The following is a 24446-nucleotide window of genomic DNA, read 5'->3' as shown; positions in this document are numbered from 1 at the left end:
TTCAGCTTCACGACCCAATGCTTTGACCACAAGGCTACCCAACCGTCCCTCCGAATCAAGGTCTTACCTTCAGTTAACAAAAGGCATGTCCTGTCACACTCGTAGCACTAGCAAACAACTCAATTAATTTTGTACATATTTACAGAGTAAAAACTAAATACTGTTAAACATTACTCACATAATCGTATCTTTTGGCAGAATATGGTGGTTCATCATTCTGTGCTCAATGGTCGTGTGTCTGCTGTGGATTGTTGTCGACCTGACATTATCTTACTTGAAGTACCCAGTTATTACCAAGTCGAGTGTGGAATATCTCCCGTCCATGGATTTCCCCACCATTACATTCTGCAACGCTAACGGATACAACAGCAACGTAGTGGAAAACCCCACTGCCATGAAGGAACTGTTTGTGTCTCTGAACCCGATTCTTTCCAATTTAATAAAGGTAAACGAGTCTTCAGTGTCTCCTTTAATGAAGACAGAGCAAGCCTTTCTCTACAGGACCATGTCCCTCAGGAAATGGGATTACATGCGGTTTGCTCTCTTCCGAGGGCAAGAAGTGACTCTCGACATGTTTGACGAGGTTAATGGTGCAACAGGATACTGCTTCCGGTTTAACAGGTATGTGTCCCCAAACAATCATCATAAACAGTTAATGCAACTACTATCACAACGGTGCTTCGAGTACAGGAGACATCTGAACAAATATAGTTTAAGAGAGCTTCTCATTTCTCTCAAATGACCTCAACACTAGGCTACATAGAAGGTCAGTCAAGGTCAGTTGCTCTACAATGCCACCACAATTACATAGATAGCCACCTTTGGGCTACATTGAAAGCCACCTAAACACTAGGCTACATAGAAGGCCAGGTACATAAAGAGTTGCTCACATCACCACCACAATTTGCTCATCAACGTCACTCAATGGTGAGCTACCATAGATAGCCACCTCAACAACACTAGGCTACATAGAAGGTCAGGTCAAAGGCTGGCTGCTCACATCACTCAATGGTGGCTTCATAGACATACAATGGTAGACTACACAGATAGCCACCTCAACACAAGGCTACATAGAAGGTCAGGTCAAAGGTTGGTTGCTCTCAACGTCACCTCCAATGGTGAGCCTACATAGATAGCCACCTCAACACTAGGCTACATAGAAGGTCAGATCAAAGGTTGGTTGCTCACAACACCAATAGTGTAGAGGTCTGTTGAAAGGTTCGTTGCTCACATCACCACCGCAACGGTGAGCTACATACAAGGCTACCTCAACACTGGGGTACATAGAAGGCCAGGTCAAAGGTTGGATACATTTAAGGCCACCTCAACATTCGGATACATAGAAGGCCACCTCAAAGTTTGCTTACAAAGAAGGCCATATCAGCGGTTGGCTACCAATTGAGCCACCCTAGCTGTTGCCTGTATAGAAGGCGTCAACGGTGGTCTACACGTAAAGTAACGTAACAGGCATGTTACATAGATGACCTTAAAGCTTGGATCCTTAGATTGCCACCTCAAGATTGGGCTGCAATTTGTTTTCCCTCTGAAGCTTTCTGTATGCACAATAGTCCCTCTTTGCAACGTTCATTGGTCACACTTTCCTTTATGATAAAATCTCACACGTCGTGCGAATCCTAAGAATGTATGTATGGTTTCAACCTATCAATGAACCTTATAATACATTGACTGACTCATCCGACCTCAATTTATGCACCAAAATAAGTATTTTTTAAAACTTTCAAACCACGTATACATTAAAATTTTACATACTAGAGATTCTAGATACTTCTTTGGAACTGATTTTCTCAGATGTAGCAACTACAGAAAAGAGCTTGAAATCCGTCACCAGGTTTAATAAATATTTGTGTTAATCAATGTTTGTAAGCGAGGAAATGATCCGTCGTCATGGAGTCCACACAACAAACACTCCAGGCCCAAGTGGATCTCTGGAGCTTCTCCTGGACATCCACCAGGAACACTACTTTCCCGGCCCACTCAACCTGGCAGCCATGATGGTAATTTGGTTGTTTTGTTTGTTGTTTAACGCTGCACTCAGAAATATAGCTGTAAGGCAGCGGTCTGAAAATAATCTAATCTGGACCAAAGAATCCCGTGATCAACAGTAAGAGCATCGATCTAAGCCTTTGGAATATGACATGTGTAGACCAGGCAAGCGAACCTGACAACCCAATCTACTTAGTCGCCAACTATGGGTTGCTAAAGACCAATTCTAAAATGGACCTTTTCTAGAATTTGAAAATAGCTCATAGTACGTTCCTTGCCAAGCTGGAATAAAATTTAAATCTATCCGCTTTTTGCTGACTTATAGACTTATAGACTTCTCAAGTAATATCTGATGTTGTTGATCTGTTATAGATATACATCAATCACCCGTCTGACAAACAGAGTCATCTTGATCCCGTGATCGCTGTGGCCCCCGGGACGACGGCTTACATCTCCATGACCAAATACCAGGTAGGCGATGTCGAAACGTTTTGTGGAGCTTGAGCTTTCTGTGGACGTTTTTCACGACTGCGAGAGGAAAACCCAAAGTAACTTGATATTTATATCAGTCTCGCCAGTTACGTCTGTACGAAAGGTGTGAAGAATGCTATAATCTGTCTTGAATAAAGTTCCTACACGTTCTGTATATATGCTTCTACCGGTAGTACAAGTTCCTGCCGAAGCCGTACAAGTCGTTTGGTGACGACACCTGCATTGACACCGACAGTCCCACCTTCACTAACCCCCTCAAGTATGCGTCCTCCTACAGCTTCGACGCCTGCATAGACGAGTGTCTGAGCCACCACTCCACAACCAACTGTAGGTGTAAGACCTCTTCAGACCCGGGTAAGTTGTATGGAAGACTCTCTGGACCAACTATGAGTGTAAGTTCCTGTAGGATATACACCCGATTCTCACCAAAACAGTAGGTGTGAGACCGCTATAGACCAGGGTAAGTTCCCGATTCGAGCCAAATTCCCTGCTCAGAATTTGTAGCGGTAACTTGCCCATTTATTTCACAGTATACACAAACGACATGCACCAAACCATGTTGAACTGGTGGCTATCAGCGCGCCATTCTTACGGAGACACTTACTAAGATCCTGGTACGATTCCCCATATGGGCACACTGTGCTGTCTCCGCCGTAATAACTAAAACTCACTCACTACTCACCCAAGCTTCAAATGCATATGATTCATGTTTCAGACGACCTGCCATACCCATACTGCACGTTGGAGAGGAACTCTTCGGCTGCACATTTAATTACACCGGTAAGAACATGCTAATTCCGATGTCATTATCCAGTTCCTGATTCGCCTGTCATGATTAATAACCCTGTACCACATCTGATCACAAAGTTAGCACAAAATTGCTTTCGCTCATGGCTGTATTGTGAGTGGATGGCTAGTTTAAGCCTCGTGTCATTCGAATCGAGCACTTAACAAACCGAGGGTTATTATTTACACAAGCCAAGGGTTTTGATCGTAATAGCGATATGATAGTACATTGGATAACCATGAATTCGTTTAAACAGGCAGACATTACCAATTCTAATGCTCTCATCTCACGTCTCGATTACATTGGATAATCACCGTTATGGGGCGTTAACCAACTTCTTCTCTCCAATATTGCAAAGCCAATGGGCGTTAACCACCTTATTCCCCCTCCTATGCTGCAACCATGGGGTGACATATTAGGATGAAGAAATTCAGGAATATATATTATTATTATACTTTCTTTAGGTTATCTTCCACTGTGATTTTGTTTAGCATTGGTATACTACAACCAGACGTCACAGCGAGAACTCTGCCAATGTCACAAGCCTTGTAAGATTCTTTGTGTACGACATTTCACCAAGCTGTCATACGGTGCATTCCCTCCAATGCCGTCACCGACTACATGGTTCGGAACAACGTCGTGCCGTCGGAGGAATATGCCAGGTTAAAGTACACTTCCGTGCAAAGAAAGTACACACCCAAGTTTGATAGACTTGGAAGCTTAGTGTCTGAAAACATAGAATTGAGAAGGACTCCCAGTGAGCTCAGGGATCCTGAAGATGTACTGTCCTTTTATTTAGAAGGTCGAATCTATATAATCCATGGACTTTTCATCCAGTCTAGCTTTGGAACATGGCTTTGGTAGCCTTTTGTGCGAGTAGTTCGCTCGTCATGGAGAAGTCCCGGTTTTAATTCCCCGTTTACGTTTAAGTTACTGGTTTTCCTGGTCCAAACTCGGTTTGGCTGGCCCTAGTCTGTCATACAGACCCTGAAACAAATATATCCGAGAAAGCCCATGCAAATCCAGAATATGTGGCAAGTCAAGATTACCCTAGTTTAAAGTCCCTGGGCTCCTTTTTCGTTATATTTTATTGTGATCCTATTTTAGGAACAGTTTTCGGTAAAACATGTTTATTTCAGAGACTAGATGGTAGTCTTGGGCCAAACTGTCGTCCGTATTGAGTATTGCTGACTGAGACGATATATAGCCTTCGTTCTCTTGGAGAAACTTTGACATTCATGCAACAATATTTATTACGAAACCCAGAATTCTCCAGCAATTCTAACACTTTCCTCCTGTTACAACGAAGTGCAACTCGTGTAAATGCTAATTTGTAAATTTACTGCTATTTCTTATGCATTGCTTCACAGTCAAGACGGTCGGTGGGGTAGCCTAGTGGTTAAAGCGTTCGCTCGTCACGCCGTAGGCCCGGGTTTGATTCCCCACATGGACACAATGTGTGAAGCCAATTTCTGGTGTACCCGCCGTGATATTGCTGGAATATTGCTAAAAGCGGCGTAAAACCCAACTCGCTCACTCACAGTCAAGACAAACCAATGGTCGTTTGTTCTGAAATGGGTTACAACAGAACGTATGTATATGAATACGAATGTGCAGACAATAAAACGACTTTAATACACAATTTCTTACAGACAAAATCTGGTCAGCATCAACATATGGTACGAACGGTTGATTGTACATAAGCTTGAATACGAACCGGAGTACACACTGACCTCGATGGTGGGTAAGTTGTCTCCCTTTTTATTAAAATCGTATCATGTATTCGTGTGTTTTCTTCTTGTTGTTGTTGTTGTTGTTGTTGTTGTTTTGTTGTTGCTGCTGCTGCTGCTGCTGTTTGTTATTTGTATACAGTTACACAGCATTGAGCACATACGGCTGATACGCATGTGGTGGGATGATATATCAGATTGATCTTCGTACTCTCCACGATTTCCTTTGCAGATAGACCCGTGAAGGTCCGGGTTAGAATTGATCTTCAGTAACCCATACTTGTTGTGAGAGGCGACTAACGGGATCGGGTGGTCAGGCTCGCTGACCCAATTGCGCTGATCGATGCTCATGTTGTTGATCAATGGATTGTCTGGTCCAGACTAGATTATTTACAGACCGCCACCATGTAGCTGGAATATTGCTGAGTGCGGCGTAAAACTAAACTCACTCACTCCTTTGCAGATGTTCACAACAGATATAAAAATAGTGTCTTCAAACTCAAATCTTCAGTTTAGGACATAAAGTGTGCAGTGTGGGTTGATGCCCGTGCTATCAGACACGAGTTTGCCTGTCCGCACTCGATAATTTGCCTGACGCTGTGACCACAGGTACGTGTCACGCTTAGAAACAGCGTTAGAAAGACAAATAGGTATATAGACCCTACCCTAGTACTATATAAAAGGATACTACTAGGGTAGGATCTATATACCCATATGCCTTCTAACGCTGTTTCTAAGCGTGACACCCCCTGTACTGTGACTAAGCTTGGCTATCACTGACTGTTACGTATACCGTCAGTGACTCACGATATAACTGTTGTTTTGTGTGTTTGAAGGCACCCTGGGAGGTCAGATGGGTTTCTTCCTCGGGGCGAGCATTGTGACGCTGTATGAAGTGTTTGAAGCCTGTTTACGCTCGACCAAGGCCATTGCCAGACAGTGGATTATTCGGAAACAAACACGCCGCCCTGGCCCAGAGCACTGAGGCCCCATTGTCCACTGCAGTCAGTCCGAATGATGACTCCGTGAATCACGAATCACGGAGACGTTTAGCTAATAATAGAAGCGCACGTATAATATGTGCGGTGTGGTTTGTGTCTGTAATACAGCATTAAAAGCCAGCGCCAGTAGACCAACACACCAGCTTGTTTACAGTAAGGACACTTTGTGAATCTTCACAACTATTATCCTGAACAATGGTGCACACAGAACAAAAACGGCAGAGGAGGGCGACCGAGATATTATATTGCTAGAGGTGATTCTTACACATTCATTGGTACAAAAGTTAAAATAAAATCCCTATTTGACATTTCAGAATTATTCTCGTCCCAGTTATTATAGTATATGCTACAAGTCTGAACTGAAAGCAGTCAACATAATACACAGTATATCTCAGATCCTTTTCATAGCAACAGTTGGTATTATTTTAGCTGTGTGTTCTAGAATGTTTAATTATTGCCTTTCAGACTCGTAAAAGTCAGTCTGCCATGTTGAGGAGACCAAAATTATTTGCATTTTGCAAAATTTGTGTGTACAGAATATGTTATAGGATGTACAGAATGCATTTGCTGTAATCTGGGATCCTACATGTATTTCCAACCTTTAACCATTACACCCAGAAGCCAACTATATCTGCACATTTCACAAGTTACCTTCACATTGACCTGGATCATATACAGAAATCATGCACTACCTTCTGGTTTTACACCAGACACAGCATTCAAAGTGGTTTAAGGCATCTGCTGGTCATGCCAAAACCCTGGTGTAATGTCCCCGCCGTGGCTTTTCAGTTGCCTGCCTGAGTCCAAGGAGTAAGTTCACCATGCTTTTTCCACACTGATTCTGGAGTTACCACCAGCAGACAAGCTCATCTCAGTCCATGACCTTGTGGATGGCCTTGACACACTGGATCAAAATTCCTGAAGGTCACGTGTTCTAGAATTGGTTATAATGTGGCATTGCTTGATTACTGCAGTTACTTAGCAACGTGTGAGTGAGTGAGTGGCTGCTTGTAACAGTCGAACAAATGGCCTTTTCACCCAGCTTGCCATTGAGACAAATGCCACAGTATATTATGGATACCCCTTCACATGCGGTATACAGACTCTGAGATGACCACTTGTTGACTCAAACCCCAGTAATGCTGACAGGTGGGCAGGGTAAAAGAGCATGCCATATTTAGAAGTATTTTGGTCCAGGAGTCTGTTAGTCAATCTTTAAGACTTGGCACATCCCCACCATAAGTCGACCATTCTGACAAATGTCTGAGATGCCCATATCCCTAGGCCTGTGAAATCAGCACAACACCTGTATAGTTCACACACCATTTATTGATGATTGTGGTACCGTTGGAGCAGCAGAAAGGTAGTACAGCAAAGAGGGTCAGCTGACTATAGGGCTAGTACATGTGGTTATCATCGTAACTTCGTATGTAGCTACGCGATATACAACTTAACCAAAGGTTCATACAAGCGTCATACATAGGTATGCAAACTCAGTCGGGCCCTATACACAGTGCATGATTGCATACACTTTTGTGTACACTCGTGTATGTGCAACAGTGATATGATATTGCATAAAAATGTACGTAATACACGGGGTACAAGAGCTTCTTCCATCATGCTTACAAAGGTCACGCATAGGTATGCAGATAGGGGTACAGACTGGTGTCAACCAGCCCACTAACATTGTTACTTTGCCTTCAGGAATATCCTAACTTACATCAAATCTTTTGAAATGACAATAAATAGTCAACTACAAAAAATATCAAATCTACAAATTCAAAAAATATCTCTCATGCTTTATTGCTGGTTAAGAAACACTGTATGTTGACATTGAAACCTTGGAGGGAGATAATGACAAGATCTTTGTAGTTTAACAATGCATGCACCAAGACATCGCAGTCCCATGTACACAGTCACAAATAACTTATTGCAATGAAAAAATTGGTTATTATAAACTGGTGAAAAATAAACGATTTATGTTTTATCTTACAACATGTCACGTCACAACCATGCTTGTTAAAATACCCAAACAACCTTTGAAAATACCTTATGTGAAGATGTCCATGATGGGCTTATGTATTGCTGATATACAAGGCCAAAGGTCACACAGTTAGGAATTTCTTTGAACTAGCACTTTAAGCACCTCTTATAATGCTCAAAAATATGGCATAACGGTAAACTACGCGATGAAACTATTCACAGGTTATCGCTGATTTTATCACATTGTACATTAGTTTCCACAATGTCCACATGGTCCACTGCAAATGAAATTCATTTAGTCGGAGGAAAATCATAAACTTGTATGGTTATCTCCCCTTTAATCAGATCATAACTTCACTAATGAAATCACAAATATGTACACTCGTCTCGTGCGCACTGACAGATTAAGTTGTCATGGCGATCTTTTAAATATCTAGAAATAATTGGCGCCTTAAACATCCAGTGAAATTTTGAAAACGAAAAAAAATATTGCAAGCACTTTAAGATGGTGTGCTAGCTGAAATAATAAAGAAAATATTATGGACAAAATTTACAAATAAAAATGACAGAAGGAACCACAAAAGGCATATGTACAGCATAGATTACACGAGGGCCAAGTTCCAACAAGCTGCATCCATCAGCCTCGTAATATATGCATCCAAATGACTAACTGATATATCTCAACGTAAATTTCAAACAAAATCAAGCAGATTCAGTCGTATAAAGAACCTTTCTTAATTCCTAAACCCAAAAACGTACACAAGAAGAGGTTACGATGGTTGCAGTTTCGATGTTCTGATGAAATCAGCTATGACAGAAAATCAGGGTCCCGATCCAAAGCGTTCGTAACGTTACGAAATGTCATAACTCTATAGTTTATCATTAGCTAAACAAAAGTCGTAGCTCTACGAACGCTTTGTGGATCGGGCCAAGGACAGATATGTGTGTCTTTGCCTTCAGAGCAACAGTAATTTATATACAGCACAACACAGGCAAGTAAACCGAGAGTGATGAAAACGATGAAGACAATCTGAAGTGGAGATTATGATGTCTATTTTTTATGTAAATCTGCAATCGAGACCTACATCTATATGCTAAACACAGAGAAATACCCTGTGACATGTGCATCCTTCTTCCCCTCACAGCGAGGACTCACAGACACTCAAGGAAGGAGGGTTTATACTGTGGCAATTGCATATTGTTACTTTCTAGAGTCATGATGACAACTTTGGCTCGCCCATCCATTCTGTCACATATTTTCTTAAAAATTGAACACACTACCACTCCTCAGAATCAGTGAATAACGAAAAATATATATATTCTGAGAATCAACAATCCGATATCCAGTTCATTTTGACAGACTGTATGGTTTTGACAGCAAGAAGCATCAAACATTTTATCACAACATTGTCACAATGTCTCTATATCCCAGGAAGAACGGTGCATCTGGAACACCAGAATTCTTTTCCATAGATTCAATATATGTTTGGCAGAGTTGTCTTCCCTTTGGCCATAGTGTGGAACTGTCCACATACCTTGCATATTTGAATCATTCCTTGGACTTTTTAATTTTACTTAAACTTATGTCAGCTCCATATTTTAAAGAGCTTTTCGGAGTTCAACAAAAAGCATCTCTTCAGTACCGTTGTTCCATTATGTTAATTGATGGTTAATAGTCTTAGCTTCCATGTAAGGAGACTGGTTATAAATGGCTGGAGCACTGGTCTCTCCTTGTCAGGGTTAGATAAACTGCCTTCTTCCACATAACGAGAAGAGTTGTCTCCCTTGTTAGAGTTATCTCCCTTCTGTTAGCCATCTGGGATACTTTTCTTCAACTCCTGAATCTGCTCCTCTCCCAGCATAATCTTGTCCTCCAAATCCTGCACCTGTCTATTGTCAGTTTTGACTTCATTTTAATGAAGTACATGTAATCGTCAAATTCATCATTCGGAAAGGAAGTTACTGAAGCATGCCAGCCACACTTTCACTGGGCGCTCATCAATGTCTTCCTTTAATCCTTTAGCATCCTGGTACTTTGCATGGAGTCGCTCTCACGCTTGTCGATTGTCATCATTTTCTGTAAAACAATGCGTATCATTAAATTAACATCCCTACAGCTACTATATGCTATCAAAGACATGCACTAAAGTTGAAATATTAAAGACCAGTTATCTGAAAGAGTTCATTCTTGTTTGTGGAAATCAAGCTGTAGGACAAAATTATTTATTCCAACAATTTCACTCAACATGATCCTTCCAAATTCTGGCTACCAAACTGTTTTTATAAAACACAATGGGGCCATACTGAATCACAAATCATTTCCTACAAGTTCCAAAGGGCATAGCACTTCTATGAGATCAAGTGAGAACTCTTAGGACGCTTATCTACAATGAAATGACATCACAATGCTTTGCAGATTGTTATGACCTCATACAGTTACCTTTACAACACAATCTTATGACTAATCTCGCTGCCACTGAAACTGATCAGCTCTACATTTTACCCTTGGATACTGTTTATTACGGTATACAAACAAAAAATTGTGGATATTTATAACATTTAGTATCTGAACCAAGAATACACTTGGGGACAATATGTCTGCAGAGTGTTAGGACCATGTTTTACCTTGATCTTAGCATCAACATTAGGCCCAAGACTCTGCACTGCATTCTCAGCTCTGGCCAGCTGTCCAGACAGATTCAGCATCAGGCGTACTATCTTCTCCAGTTCATCAATGAAGCGGTTGAACTTGCCCCTTCTCTGCCGAGTAATGGGCCTGTCTCTCAACCACCTCACACACCTGGGGAAAAAAGAGCAGTATCACAGTCAGCAAAGATGCATAAGACTTCACACGTAGGTCATTGTGATTGTAACATCCAACATACTTCAGATCATACCAACTACATTAGACTAAGGCTTAGTCTCTGAATATATATAATTTGGATAGTAACAAACAAGCCCATTTATATTGAAAAGGAGCCCTAGGGAGACCAGAGATTCAGAACCTGAGGAAATCTAGACTTGCTTTATTTAGGGCTTTAGTACTGCAGAGAGGGCTTGGCAGTAGGGAAATTAATGTGGGTTTAGGGACTGTGAGACAGACTACAACTACATCACAACATGTGTTTGATTAATGACATTCTGACTTGTCAAAAGTTTTAAGTGCACATGCAACATAGCTAAATATTTCAATCACTCAAAGAAGTTATCTCAATCACTCATTCAAATTTTCATTTATGGCAAATGAAACATTCATAAAATCTCCTCCTCAGCCAATGAAGTCCCACAACTACTGATCTTTAACAAAGGGTGTCTCTATTGGTAAGATCAGACACAGATAAAGCTACCTCACATAACATTCTAGAACTGCTCCTAGCAACTTCGAAAACTGTGAATGTGTTTCACACAACATAAAAATAACAGGGAAAGTTTGAAATGTGAATAATACAATTGCTAATCACATTTTTGTAATGTAAAGGAGATGAAAGAGTAACTATTATAAAAGTACTACAACAGTATTTACAATACTTTACCATAGGTAGAACGGAGTGGTCAAAGCTTTTAATAAGATTACACCCCAACAGCCTACATATACATGACCCAATTGTCACACTTAGCAGCAACACACCTTCTTGCCCAGATCCTCGTTCTCCTCGATCTCCTGCTGCAGTGACAGTTTCTCCTCCTTCAACACCTTCAGCTTGGCATATAACTCTCCATCAGCTCCTCCTAGTGGCAGAAACAAGAATATCATATCATTTGAAGTCAATGCTATTTTAAATTTAGAACTTGAATGATCTATTGAGTGGCACTTCATTTTTATCCATGAAACATTTCAACACATCAATCATTGACAACTACTACCATGTACTTTAGAATCTTTGTAAATAGTCTACTGCTTGTAAGACATTCTTTAAGTGAAGTTTTCATATATAGTAAAGGTACAGAACACCAAGCAGCACAAAAAATGGGATAACAAGATAACAAACAATGAGAATTAAACTCAATTTCATAAAGAACAAAGTTTTAACCCATGAACCAGACTGACAGTTTTACAACCTCTTTGTTTCCAGCTGTTGCCTGAACAACAAAACGATCCCACATAAAACTGTAGGTATTCAGACAAATGTCAAACTACACAGCATATCTTTCTCTTCACCATATCTCAAAATATCTTACTTCCTTAACGCTTAACTTAGGTGGAGTTGTTACCTTTTGTTTCCTGAGGCTGTCATTGTCCTGAAGGTCTTTGATGATGTCCTTGTTCACCTCTTCATTCTGTCGTCGCAGCTCCATCTCCACCAGAGCCTTGGAAGATCCCTTGAAGTAAGACGCAGGTAGGGCACCTCTGTAAAGACAAGGATCGTATGTTTATATCAGGGCAACTTTTGCCTCTACACAAAGCATGAACTCAATACAAAACCAGCCTATTATCATCTTAAGTGTCACATCAGGGCAACTATTGCCTGTACAGAGTATCACATCAGCACAACTATTGCCTGTACAGAGTGTCACATCAAGGCAACTATTGCCTCTACAGTGTGACCACATCAGGGCAACTATTGCCTCTACAATGTGACCACATCAGGGCAACTCATTGCCTCTACAGTGCCACCAAATCAGGGCAACTATTGCCTCTACAGTGCTAACACATCAGGGCAACCATTGCCTCTACAGTGTCACCAAATCAGGGCAACTATTGCCTGTACAGTGCTACCACATCAGGGCAACTATTGCCTCTACAGTGTCACCACATCAGGGCAACTATTGCCTCTACAGTGTCATTCCACATCAGGGCAACTATTGCCTCTACAGTGCTACCACATCAGGGCAACTATTGCCTCTAGAGGTCACCAAATCAGGGCAACTATTGCCTCTACAGGTGTCACCAAATCAGGGCAACTATTGCCTCTACAGTGTCACCAAATCAGGGCAACTATTGCCTCTACAGTGTCACCAAATTAGGGCAACTATTGCCTCTACAGTGTCATCATATCAGGGCAACTATTGCCACTGCACAGTGCATGAACTCAATACCAAAGCTGCCTACCGGGATCTCCACAGTGTCAGATCAAGACAACCTTTCACAACCTGCCACCACAATCTCACCACACAGTGTTAGATCAGTGCAACTGTTGCCACTACACAATAACGACCTAAACAAAATCTGATTGATAACATCATTGATTACCTCAGCGACACATTACCTCCACACAATAGCATATGCAGCAACTTAATACACATGTTTCTGTACAACAAAACATACAATACAAACTTCCTGAACCAAGTCATATTTGAGACACAATTCCAAATGAATCGATTACTAATAACACATCACAAAGCTTGCAAAATATCTCACAATTTCCAACAAACACACAAGATATATCCTTAATGAAACTATCTCAGACGCAATGTTTAATCCTGTGAACACTCACTCTTTGCTAGCCTCCATGTCTGTCTATCCTATACTGCAGTCCCACATCCAAAACAGACCTCTACATCTCAATCCAAACACGACTAACTAGAATGAATTACCCTCACACATATTTACCAAATATCTGCTAATAGCGGTCACATGACCACGCAATTAGCCAGGAATGTCATTTATCGGCTAACTAGGTCAGTGGGGTTCAAACCCAGCCTATGAGGCGGCTTTGTGCTATCAGAGTTTGGATGTGACAAGCTCCATTGACTGGCTGTCTGGGAGCAGTCAAGAGATAGGGATACTGGCTCTCACGTCAGTGGTCCGGAAGATATATTCAGGGTTAGTTTACAGATACTTTATAAACCACGAATGAAATGGGATTCATTTTTTATCAGTGATGGTGGAATATTAAACGTTATTTAGAACTATGAGGCAGATAATAGACACCCATATCAATATATTTTTTTATATATTATCACGTGGAGTCCACCATGTTGACAGTTGCAGCTGTCTTGCAATGACAACAACATCGTAAATCATTTAATTCACCATATCAAGTATGAAACTTAAAAGCATCATCTTGAATCTTCAGATTTGATCCTGAAAATATTCTGTCTTTAAGATGTATTAATCTCCTTCCCCACGGATTCTATATTTGGGGCAAGTGGTAAGAAGTTATTCTGAATAAGCAAAATGCCCATCCAAAGAATGGTTTTTTCATAAAATGAGAAAAATTGAGATTAGTACTTTGAGAGCATGACTTCCCATTACAGTGACTGAACTCAACTGTTTCCTACCACAGATGTTAGTCTAGTTACTAGTTTGTTGAACAGACCCTGAGACAAATATATATCACACACAGCCCATGCAAAGTATAATATTTGGCAAGTCAGAGTACTGCAGTTTCTGAAAATGAAGACTGTCACGCGGGGCTCTTTTCATTATATTTTATAAAGATGAATTAAGAACTGTGCTTTCTGTAACACATGTTCATTTTAGAGACTAGATATTAGTCTATCAAGCCAATAGCCTATGGTAATGATTACCCCATATGTTGATGATGAGGGTTTGATAAGGCTTAACTATTTTGTTTCAGCCACAGGCAACATGTAAAACACATTGATAAAACTTTTCATCAATAATGTGATTAACAGCAATAATTGTCACAAAACTTCTCAAATTTTTCTTTACTGCTTGTGTTTAATATTTCATTCTTCAATGTTCAAGCTACTTGATGGTAGCATGTAAACCATCCTGTCTAGACCAGTGACTGATGTTATGAGCAACTATCCACACAGTGGAATAGAGTCACCAAACAGCGCTCTGAAATTAGCGTCGGTCCTTGGCCCGAAGCCGACTGAAACCACTTGGACCCACAGCTTTGGTTTTCTGCAGGTCCTTATGACCAACAGCATTTTAATCCCCTGATAGCTAAGAGTATTATCTTTCAGAAAATATCATTCAGTAATTTCTAGTTTTCATCTCGATCAGCAGCTGTTGTCTGTAAGTGAAATGACTATCATTTACGAAGAAGCAATTTAGACTACTGAGATATGATTGTTTGTTGGGAATTACTTTTATTGTATCTATAAATATAAGGCTAGACTAACAACTAGTCTCTGAAATGAACATATTTTACTGAAAAAAGTTCATAGTAAAAAAAATATATATATAATGAAAAGGAACCCTGAGACTTTCTTCATTTTCCTGAAGCTGAGGAAATCTAGACTTGCCATATTTTCTAGACTTGCGTGGGCTCTCTTGGATATATTTGCTTCAGGGTCTGTAATGCGACAGACTAATATAAGGCCTACACATTCTGATCAGGACCAACAACCTTTTTATGATTCTTGGTCCTTAGGGCAGTTTTTCAGGGTTAAGGGCAAACACTGACACCAAGATCCATATGGTGGATAACCTGACCACCTGATCCACATGGTAGCCTATTACAAGCCAGCACAGGTTGATGAGGACCTAGAATAAACTCTAGGATTGCACATTTAAACATTAAATTATCTCAGAATCTAACTGAGTTAGAGATCCCTTTGACACTAGGTGAGGTGGTGTAGCTAAATACTAGCAGACTTGTTGCAGGTCTTCAAAGAAACTGATAATGTCGAACCAGTTCCAGCCAGATTCCAGCTGATCCAGATCCAATCATTCCTGATCTCTCCTACTCAGAGTATGCATGTCTAACATCTCGGAAACATACAGGACATATGTACCGAAGCTGGGCTATATTTACAACTAATAGATCATCAATTTGGCAGCCAATCCTTCACAAAAGAATGCATAATTTCAGTTTTGCGTTTGCTGGCACTAATGCATCATAAAGACACCCAACAATTACCTCACAGCGTAACAAGAACAAGAACAAGAACGTCCAGGACAGGTGCACATCTTGAGTATAGTCTCATGCTAAACAACTCCCTCACGAGTGGCTTTGAAATAAGCTCATGCAGTTGTTAAATAAAATGAAATATAGCTTGTCAATTTCTTTCACTTTCATCATCTCCTCCCTGCCTCCTTCTAAATATACATACGTTATATTCCACAAGGCAGATGTTTTGGCATCAGATTTTTACTTCCTTTAGTTTCTCAGTAGGTCTGTGTTATTTTCTGTTATGATGTGCTACCACTGGTATTTTCATTGTAAATGTTCCCTAAAATGTCAGCTCCAAGATGGGATTGAAGTGTGTTAACACGATAGTGATGGGAATTTTACCTCCACAAAAGGTTCAGCAAATGAGTACTGAACTCAACAGCTTTCACATCTTGCTTACTGGGACTATGTAGCAGCATTGTAGCAGAACATTAGGAAGGAACTAGAGGTGATTATCCCAGCTGGAGATAAAATCATACTCCTAATATAGAGACCCTTCTTCCTACTGTATAACATCTTTGACCATTCTTGGAACCCCTTCCACAGCAGAAAGTTCATGTTATCCTGTCCTGCATATCAGACCCTTCATGTTATCCTGCATATCAGACCCTTCATGTTATCCTGTCCTGCATATCAGACCATTCATGTTATCCTGCATATCAGACCCTTCGTATGTTATCATGTCCTGCATTTCCAGACCCTTCATGTTATCCTGTCCTGCATTTCAGACCCTTCATGTTATCCTGTCCTGCATTTCAGACCCTTCATGTTATCCTGTCCTGCATTTCAGACCCTTCATGTTATCCTGTCCTGCATATCAGACCATTCATGTTATCCTGCATATCAGACCCTTCATGTTATCATGTCCTGCATTTCAGACCCTTCATGTTATCCTGTCCTGCATTTCAGACCCTTCATGTTATCCTGTCCTGCATTTCAGACCCTTCATGTTATCCTGTCCTGCATTTCAGACCCTTCATGTTATCCTGTCCTGCATTTCAGACCCTTCATGTTATCCTGTCCTGCATTTCAGACCCTTCATGTTATCCTGTCCTGCATTTCAAGACCCTTCATGTTATCCTGTCCTGCATTTCAGACCCTTCATGTTATCCTGTCCTGCATTTCAGACCATTCATGTTATCCCTCCTGCAAATCAGACCCTACATGTTATCCTGTCCTGCATTTCAGACCCTTCATGTTATCCTGTCCTGCATTTCAGACCCTACATGTTATCATGTCCTGCATATCAGACCCTACATGTTATCCTGTCCTGCATTTCAGACCCTTCATGTTATCCTGTCCTGCATTTCAGACCCTTCATGTTATCCTGTCCTGCATTTCAGACCCTTCATGTTATCCTGTCCTGCATTTCAGACCCTTCATGTTATCCTGTCCTGCATTTCAGACCCTTCATGTTATCCCTCCTGCATATCAGACCCTACATGTTATCCTGTCCTGCATTTCAGACCCTTCATGTTATCCTGTCCTGCATTTCAGACCCTTCATGTTATCCTGTCCTGCATTTCAGACCCTTCATGTTATCCTGTCCTGCATTTCAGACCCTTCATGTTATCCTGTCCTGCATTTCAGACCCTTCATGTTATCCTGTCCTGCATTTCAGACCATTCATGTTATCCCTCCTGCATATCAGACCCTTCATGTTATCCTGTCCTGCATTTCAGACCCTTCATGTTATCCTGTCCTGCATTTCAGACCCTTCATGTTATCCTGTCCTGCATTTCAGACCCTTCATGTTATCCTGTCCTGCATTTCAGACCCTTCATGTTATCCTGTCCTGCATTTCCAGACCCTTCATGTTATCCTGTCCTGCATTTCAGACCCTTCATGTTATCCTGTCCTGCATTTCAGACCATTCATGTTATCCCTCCTGCATATCAGACCCTACATGTTATCCTGTCCTGCATTTCAGACCCTTCATGTTATCCTGTCCTGCATATCAGACCCTTCATGTTATCCTGTCCTGCATTTCAGACCATTCATGTTATCCCTCCTGCATATCAGACCCTACATGTTATCCCTCCTGCATATCAGACCCTTCATGTTATTCTGTCCTGCATATCAGACCCTTCATGTTATCCTGTCCTGCATATCAGACCCTACATGTTATCCTGTCCTGCATATCAGACCCTTCATGTTATCCCACATCCAGGGCAATGCACCCCTCCCACCTACCCACATCCAGGGCAATGCACCCCTCCCCAACCTCCCCACATCCAGGGCAATGCACCCCTCCCCAACCTCCCCCCTGCACTGGTATATGGTTTCAGGTCAGTGCAGAGGTCAGGCTTAACTTGACACTATCAAAGGAAAGCATCTTTGCTCAGCCTTATAAGATCCAAAACACACTTGTACTTTTCCCACAAACTTGGAATAGTTTATTTTGATTTTCTTTTTCTCCTCTCATGTAAATACTCCAAATGTATTTGCTAAACCATAAATATGCATAAATGTTTGTGTAAAACAACCGACAGATCACATTTGAGCCTTGCTTCATTCACTGGAAACACCTCCTCCAGAAACAAACTACACCACTAACATTCCTAACACTGTCTAAATTCCTCTGTACTAATACTCAATACAAACAAGGAATATAGCCCCGAGTGACTTGAATGAAATTGAAAATCAGCATCAGAATACATTCATCCCTACCATAACCACAACTGAACATTACATGGATCTACATGGTATCAAGTCCACTACCGTCCCACGTTCCCCCTCCATCAGCCACGTTCCCCCTCCATCAGCCACGCACACATCAAACACAGCTCCCCTCACCTAGCTCCTTCAGCCCACTGTGATGTATGTAAACACAGCAGTAAACTCCGCTGCCCACCACATGTCTGCCCCTAGTCCTGTGCTACTGCAGTAGCTGATAGACACCGCATCATGGTATTCATAGCGTTAAACCACACAGAATAACAACAGCATGTCATGGTATTCACAGCATTAAACCACACAGAATAACTATACCACATCATGGTATTCATAGCGTTAAACCACACAGAATAACAACAGCATGTCATGGTATTCACAGCATTAAACCACAGAGAATAACTATACCACATCATGGTATTCATAGCGTTAAACCACACAGAATAACAACAGCATGTCATGGTATTCACAGCGTTAAACCACAGAGAATAACAATACCACATCATGGTATTCATAGCGTTAAACCACACAGAATAACAGCAGCATGGACAGTGCCAAGTAGAAATTCATACTACCAAATAGAACTAATTGTACAAACCACGCAACTCTTGAGTGAGTGAGTGAGTGCGTCGCGTGTGAGTGAGTGAGTGAGTTCAGAGACGCGCACGCGTGTGTGTATGGTGTGGTGTGTGCATGACTGTGGGTGTGCGTGCATGCATGTGTGTGGGTGTGTGTATTGTGTGGTGTGTGCATGACTGTGGAGTCCGCGTGCATGCACATGTCTGTGTGTGTGTATGGTGTGGTGTGTGCATGACTGTGGAGTGTAAGTGCATGCATATGGGTGGTGTGTGTGTATGGTGTGGTGTGGTGTGTGCATGCATGTGGGTGGTGTGTGTGTATGGTGTGGAGTGCGCATGCTTGCATGTGTGTTGGTGTGTGTGTATGGTGTGGTATGTGCATGCATGTGGGTGGTGTGTGGGTGGTGGTGTGTGGAGTGTGTGTGCATGCATGTGGGTGGTGTGTGTATGGTGTGGAGTGTGTGTGCATGCATGTGTGTTGTTGTGTGTATGGTGTGGTGTGGCATGTGCATGCATGTGTGTTGGTGTGTGTGTATGGTGTGGTGTGGTGTGTGCATGCATGTGAGTGGTGTGTGTGTATGAGTATTGGTAATAATCCAGACATATAGGGACTGTTGTTGTTTTAAGAGCCACTACACCACCATACAAGGAAGCGTTTTAACACAGATACCCTAGTCAGTATACTGCCACTCAGGACGAGCAGTCCTTGTTATCTCCCCTTACTGGGGGACCGCCTCGTGGTGTAGTGGTTAAGCTGTCAGCCCGAGAGCGGAAGGCCCACATCCCTCCAGACAACAGAAGCAGCCCTTTCTGTTACGAGCCATTCTGACCAACATGATGCCTAAACATGTTTTGGCATTAACTTTAACTAAAAAGTTATCGGTAGAGATTTTACTTTGAAATTCCTCATTAAATAACTTTATGATAATCTGCAGATTGTAAATAACATAAAATTCCTAAATATCAATGCATGATAGAGAACCTTTGTAGTTACATACACACACATGACCCCATCTACCTGGTAATCTTGCAAGGTTTATACAAGCATAACATTAATTATTCCACACATATACAGGCTCTCATTCAAACTTTTATCTCTAACGTCTGCAAATTAGAACTATTCCAGATCTTTTATCATTAATTTTTTCTTATCTCCCAATTTTCCATGTAATGGTTGCTATCAATAATTCCTATGATCTTACAAGGTCATATGGTTTTCTTCAGATAATTTGGAGGTGCATCTCCAAGGTATCTAAACTCGACATACTCCAATGAAAATTGTAGAAAGTAATTAAAAATCAAGTGATTGGATCTTATCTTAGGCAGTCCATTAAACAGGAGGCTATGTTGACTTCATGTGGGACAGGTAAAATGTTTACTATTTTGGGGAAACCTAAAAATAACACAGGATCTCAAATTTGGGATTCAGGATTCAAACCGAGGACATAGAAGGTGTTTTGGACCAACTGACTACCCATGTCTTTTATAATTATATGGTCTCTCTGTCACATTACAACTGTAAGTCTTGGATAGAGTGAGCTAGTGTGTGGGTTTAGTTTTACATCAAGACTCAGCAATATTCAGCTATATGGCAGCAGTCTGTAAATAATCGAAGTCTGGACCAGACAGTCCAGTGATCAACACCATGAGCATCGATCACTTCAGATAGACTAATGCTTAGTACCTGAATATATATAATATTGATAGTAACAAATAAAACCCATTTATATTGAAATGGAGTCCCAGTGAGTTGGGAGATTCTAACTGGGGAATCTGGACTTGCTTCATTTAGGGCTATAGCCTTGCAAGGAGGGGCTAGGCAGTTAGGAAAATAATGTGGTTCATGGACTGTGAGACAGACTAGTCTTCCAACAACCCTGGACCTTCAAGTATTGAATCATCTTCGAGGCCAGAGATAATCGGTTCTGGAGATTCGGTCTGCCCCACAATTATCACAGTAATGCCGAAATATGCAATCAAGATATACAGAATCCTTGTTTGCGTAACCTGGCTTTCCATAGTCTACATTTCAGTTACAGGGTATGCACCAAGATTGCACCGAGTGCTGCATTCATTAACCTGCCACAATGTAACAGCTCATCCCAAAACTGGCCAGTAAGTACTCCCCAAGACGGTTACGACTTCATTACACTATTGATACTCATGTTGTGTCACTAAGGTCATAAAGTAACTCTTATACTTGAAGATAATACAAGGAGGGAAGAGAAAAGATCATGTACCTACCTAAAACTGCAGCTTCTCCAGGTTTGAGTTAATATCCACTATGTAATGACGTCAGGCATACTAACTTCAAACCTAAGGAGATCTACAGGCTGTAGCCAAACAAATTTTTATTGCATTGCCAGTGAGGGAAGTTTATCAAGCTGGATATAGCTCAACTTGGGAGTAATTATCCACAAATATGTACACTCCTTGTAGATAAACATCACAAAATTTGTAACATCAGTGAGTAGGTGCAGCTCATTTTCCACATTTCATAGACCATTGTGAAGATCGGGTTAGAATACACCTTCAGTAACCCATGCTTGTCGTAAGAAGGCGACTTAGCGGGATCGGTTGGTCAGGCTTGCTGACTTAGTTGACACATGTCATCACATTCCAATTGCATGGATTGATGCTCATGCTGTTGATCACTAGATCATCTGGTCAAGACTTCGATTATTTACAGACCGGCCATATAGCTGGAATATTGCTGAGTGTGGCATAAAACTAAACTTACTCACTCACTCACTCCACATTTCATACCAACAATAGCAACATTTTAGCAATACTTACTTTTGTCAGTATCAGCAGGTTTGTTGGTGTCTTCAGGTGTGTTGACTTCCTTGAGCTGCGTTTTGCCACAAGAGAGGGCCTCCTGTTGATGTCAACAGGATCAGTGAACATGCCATCCATGTATTTCATCCTCTTGTGATCCTGAGTAAGAACCTCCGATAATTTCTTGTCTGAACCTTCCAGTTCCATTGCTAATTGTTTGGCCTGCTCATCACCTCAATCTCTTCTTTGAAGGCGCTGACGACCATGATGAACAGGAACTGCCATGGAATCAGGATCAACAGGTTGGGGATTTTCCTTCTCCACCTGAGAACTGGGTGCTGATTTCTTATTATCCTGAGTCCGAGGAGAGTCTGACCTCTCAGTGTTCCCTTCTCATGTTATTAACATCACTAGAAGCACCTTGTCCTCGCCGGAGATTCACTAACACCTTTATGCATATCTGGATGTGGCTGATGATATGTTCGGGGACTATATGTTTCCACCGTCCCGATGCACACCATTTGAGTCTTGGTCGCGTGTTTGGCAATCTCTCGATCGTTTTCCGATACCTGGGTGACAAGGCCTGAGATTAGCCTGACAACATTCTGGATTGGTCCTGTCCCCGAGGAGCACCATCAGGAGTTCTCTGAGCACTACTCTGGAAATGTCTTAGTTCTCTTTGGTTATATGCACTCTGATTCACCTGACGGGAGCGTGAGGACTCCGGCTTATCTACAGCACTTTGTTCTGCTGGGGCCGCATGTCTGTATCTAGGATGGACTGGGGAGAGTAGCACTGTTAGCAGGATTGTCCTGAATGTTGGGTCTCCTGTCGGACACATTGGGAGGAAGATTGTCATGATTATTGGATCTCCTTTCGAGAGCTAGAGACAGTTGAGTTGGATGAAGGCGAACTGAAAGACTCGTGTAGAGTCGTGGTGGCGAGGCGAGGGTCATCCCGCCAGGATTCAAGCATATCGCTGAGATTTCTGTGTGTTGTTTTGGCTGTTCTGACTGTGAGCTGCTTTCTGAGCAGAGCTTTGACTGAGGTTCTCAATTGTCTCCAGGAGCTCTCAGCTTTCAAGTGACCACCGACAGTTTTGGGTGATGATGTCCGGGGATAGGATCTGGGTTAGTCTTCCATGAACTGTCTGCAGGTTTTGGTGATGCTGTGTGTTTTGGAGACCCCAAATTCTACCACCTTGTTCTAACCTGGGTGACCCCACATTCTTATTGTGCCTCCATGTTCTATTTTAGAGATTCTGTCTCTCACTGAATTGGGTGTACTAAACCTTTTGCCTTCCCTCCTTCTCCCTCCCGGAATGATCGCGAAAGCGAGAAAGGGCCGGGGAGAGAATAAACTAGACACACCGGAAGGTGACTGCACTGAACCATGGGGGGTGAGCTGGGCCTGGAAGAAGGTGATTGCACAGATTTTAACCACAGGTGGTGCGAAAGTCCCTCCAACAGAATTACTGTGGGTGCAGGATGCAATGCATGTCTTGCACTTCCAGCTGATGTCTGTGGTTGGACCAGGGGGCTTCACTGAAGAAGCTGATGAAGGAGAGTTGAGCTGGGCAGACCGAGAACTTGAGGGAAGAGCTGCATTGTGACAGAGTTTTGTTGAGGTGGACCTGGATGATGGTGAGTTGAGTTGGACGAACCCGAGAACTGGAGGAAGAGCTCCATTGAGAGTTTGTTGAGGTGGACCTGATGGTGAGTTGAGCTGTGCAGATCTAGAACTCACTAGGAAGAAGAAGAGGTCGACTGAGAGAGAGTCTGTTGAGAGTTGACCTGATGATGGCGATGGAGTTGGGCTGGCCCGGGAACTGGATGAGGGAAGCTGTCATGGACAAGGTTTGGGGAGGTCGGGCAGCTGGTTTGGGTGCACTTGTTGAGGGGAGGATGGATAAAATAAAGGGGGCAGTTTCGTTGAGGGAGAAAAGAAGCGGTTTGGGTTGCAGAGAGTTTGCACTGTTCCTCTGGACACATTTTTCACATGTTCCACATCAGCTTTGAAAGCTGGGATATTTCCAGGAAGGTTTGGCATCTCATTGTGTCCAATTGAAGCACCAATGGAATGCCTTGATACAAAACAGAACTCACTGTTCCATGCCTGATGTCCCAGCTTCGTCACTGAACCACGCTGTTGGCGTCCAGTGGCGTTACTGGCGTCATCTTCATCTGGGCGCCAGTGCTGCTGCAGAAGCCGACCTCTTGTAGTTCCAGTTCCAGAGTTCGCGCCCGCATACTGAATGCAGCCGGTTAAATATGCGGGGTCGTCTGCATATCTAAAACCAAAATTTACACATATTAGTATAACATGTCAGCTGATTTTCATACTGATTAAATATCACTGAAGAGGCTCAAAGGAGCGGGCAACAACGTCCTGTTAATGAGACATGACCCAAACCACTTATTCTTATTAAAGCAGTCACAGATACCAGTTCTAGAGTCTCATGAACAATAAATAGCATCAACTTATATCATGGTATCACCCTTATCTGACATTCTCAAGAAAAAGTCAATGCCATTTCATCAATTAGTATGAAGATGTTAATTAAATAAAGTCAAAGTGTATTTCCTATACTAAGTATATAAATTCAACAGAGT

At 41.9% G+C, this 24446-nt stretch overlaps 1 protein-coding gene and 2 long non-coding RNA genes across 3 annotated transcripts; 2 read left to right on the top strand and 1 right to left on the bottom strand.

Annotated features, from left to right (window-relative positions):
* Positions 1-235: 235 nt before the first annotated feature.
* Positions 236-3302, top strand: LOC124262578 (acid-sensing ion channel 1-like). The gene is made up of 5 exons (XM_046697073.1): positions 236-621; positions 1886-2015; positions 2377-2475; positions 2670-2850; positions 3212-3302. The coding sequence occupies exons 1-5, from the start codon at positions 323-325 to the stop codon at positions 3289-3291; spliced, it is 789 nt and encodes a 262-aa protein (XP_046553029.1). The 5' UTR covers positions 236-322; the 3' UTR covers positions 3292-3302.
* A 579-nt stretch (positions 3303-3881) lies between these two features.
* On the top strand, positions 3882-5964 carry LOC124262558. Its single transcript, XR_006894633.1, has 3 exons — positions 3882-3945; positions 4936-5027; positions 5850-5964. It is a non-coding gene; the product is annotated as an uncharacterized LOC124262558 (long non-coding RNA).
* Positions 5965-10768: 4804 nt separating this feature from the next.
* Positions 10769-22061, bottom strand: LOC124262569. The gene is made up of 4 exons (XR_006894638.1): positions 21849-22061; positions 12210-12345; positions 11626-11726; positions 10769-10797 (listed from the first exon to the last, which is right to left on the bottom strand). It is a non-coding gene; the product is annotated as an uncharacterized LOC124262569 (long non-coding RNA).
* Positions 22062-24446: the final 2385 nt, after the last annotated feature.

The sequence above is a fragment of the Haliotis rubra genome, unplaced genomic scaffold (assembly GCF_003918875.1).
Source record: "Haliotis rubra isolate DU_JTF1 unplaced genomic scaffold, ASM391887v1 Scf845, whole genome shotgun sequence".
NCBI classification, from domain to species: Eukaryota; Metazoa; Mollusca; class Gastropoda; order Lepetellida; family Haliotidae; genus Haliotis; species Haliotis rubra.
Note: the sequence above shows the minus strand (reverse complement) of the source record. Positions and strands in the feature narration are given on the sequence as shown.

Bases quoted from the DNA above. Each gene is read 5' to 3' on its own strand.
- LOC124262578 (XM_046697073.1), top strand. From the start codon at position 323: ATGGATTTCCCCACCATTACATTCTGCAACGCTAACGGATACAACAGC. The intron at 622-1,885 runs GTATGTGTCCCC...AATGTTTGTAAG, and splicing joins TACTGCTTCCGGTTTAACAG to CGAGGAAATGATCCGTCGTC. The intron at 2,476-2,669 runs GTAGGCGATGTC...TTCTACCGGTAG, and splicing joins TCTCCATGACCAAATACCAG to TACAAGTTCCTGCCGAAGCC.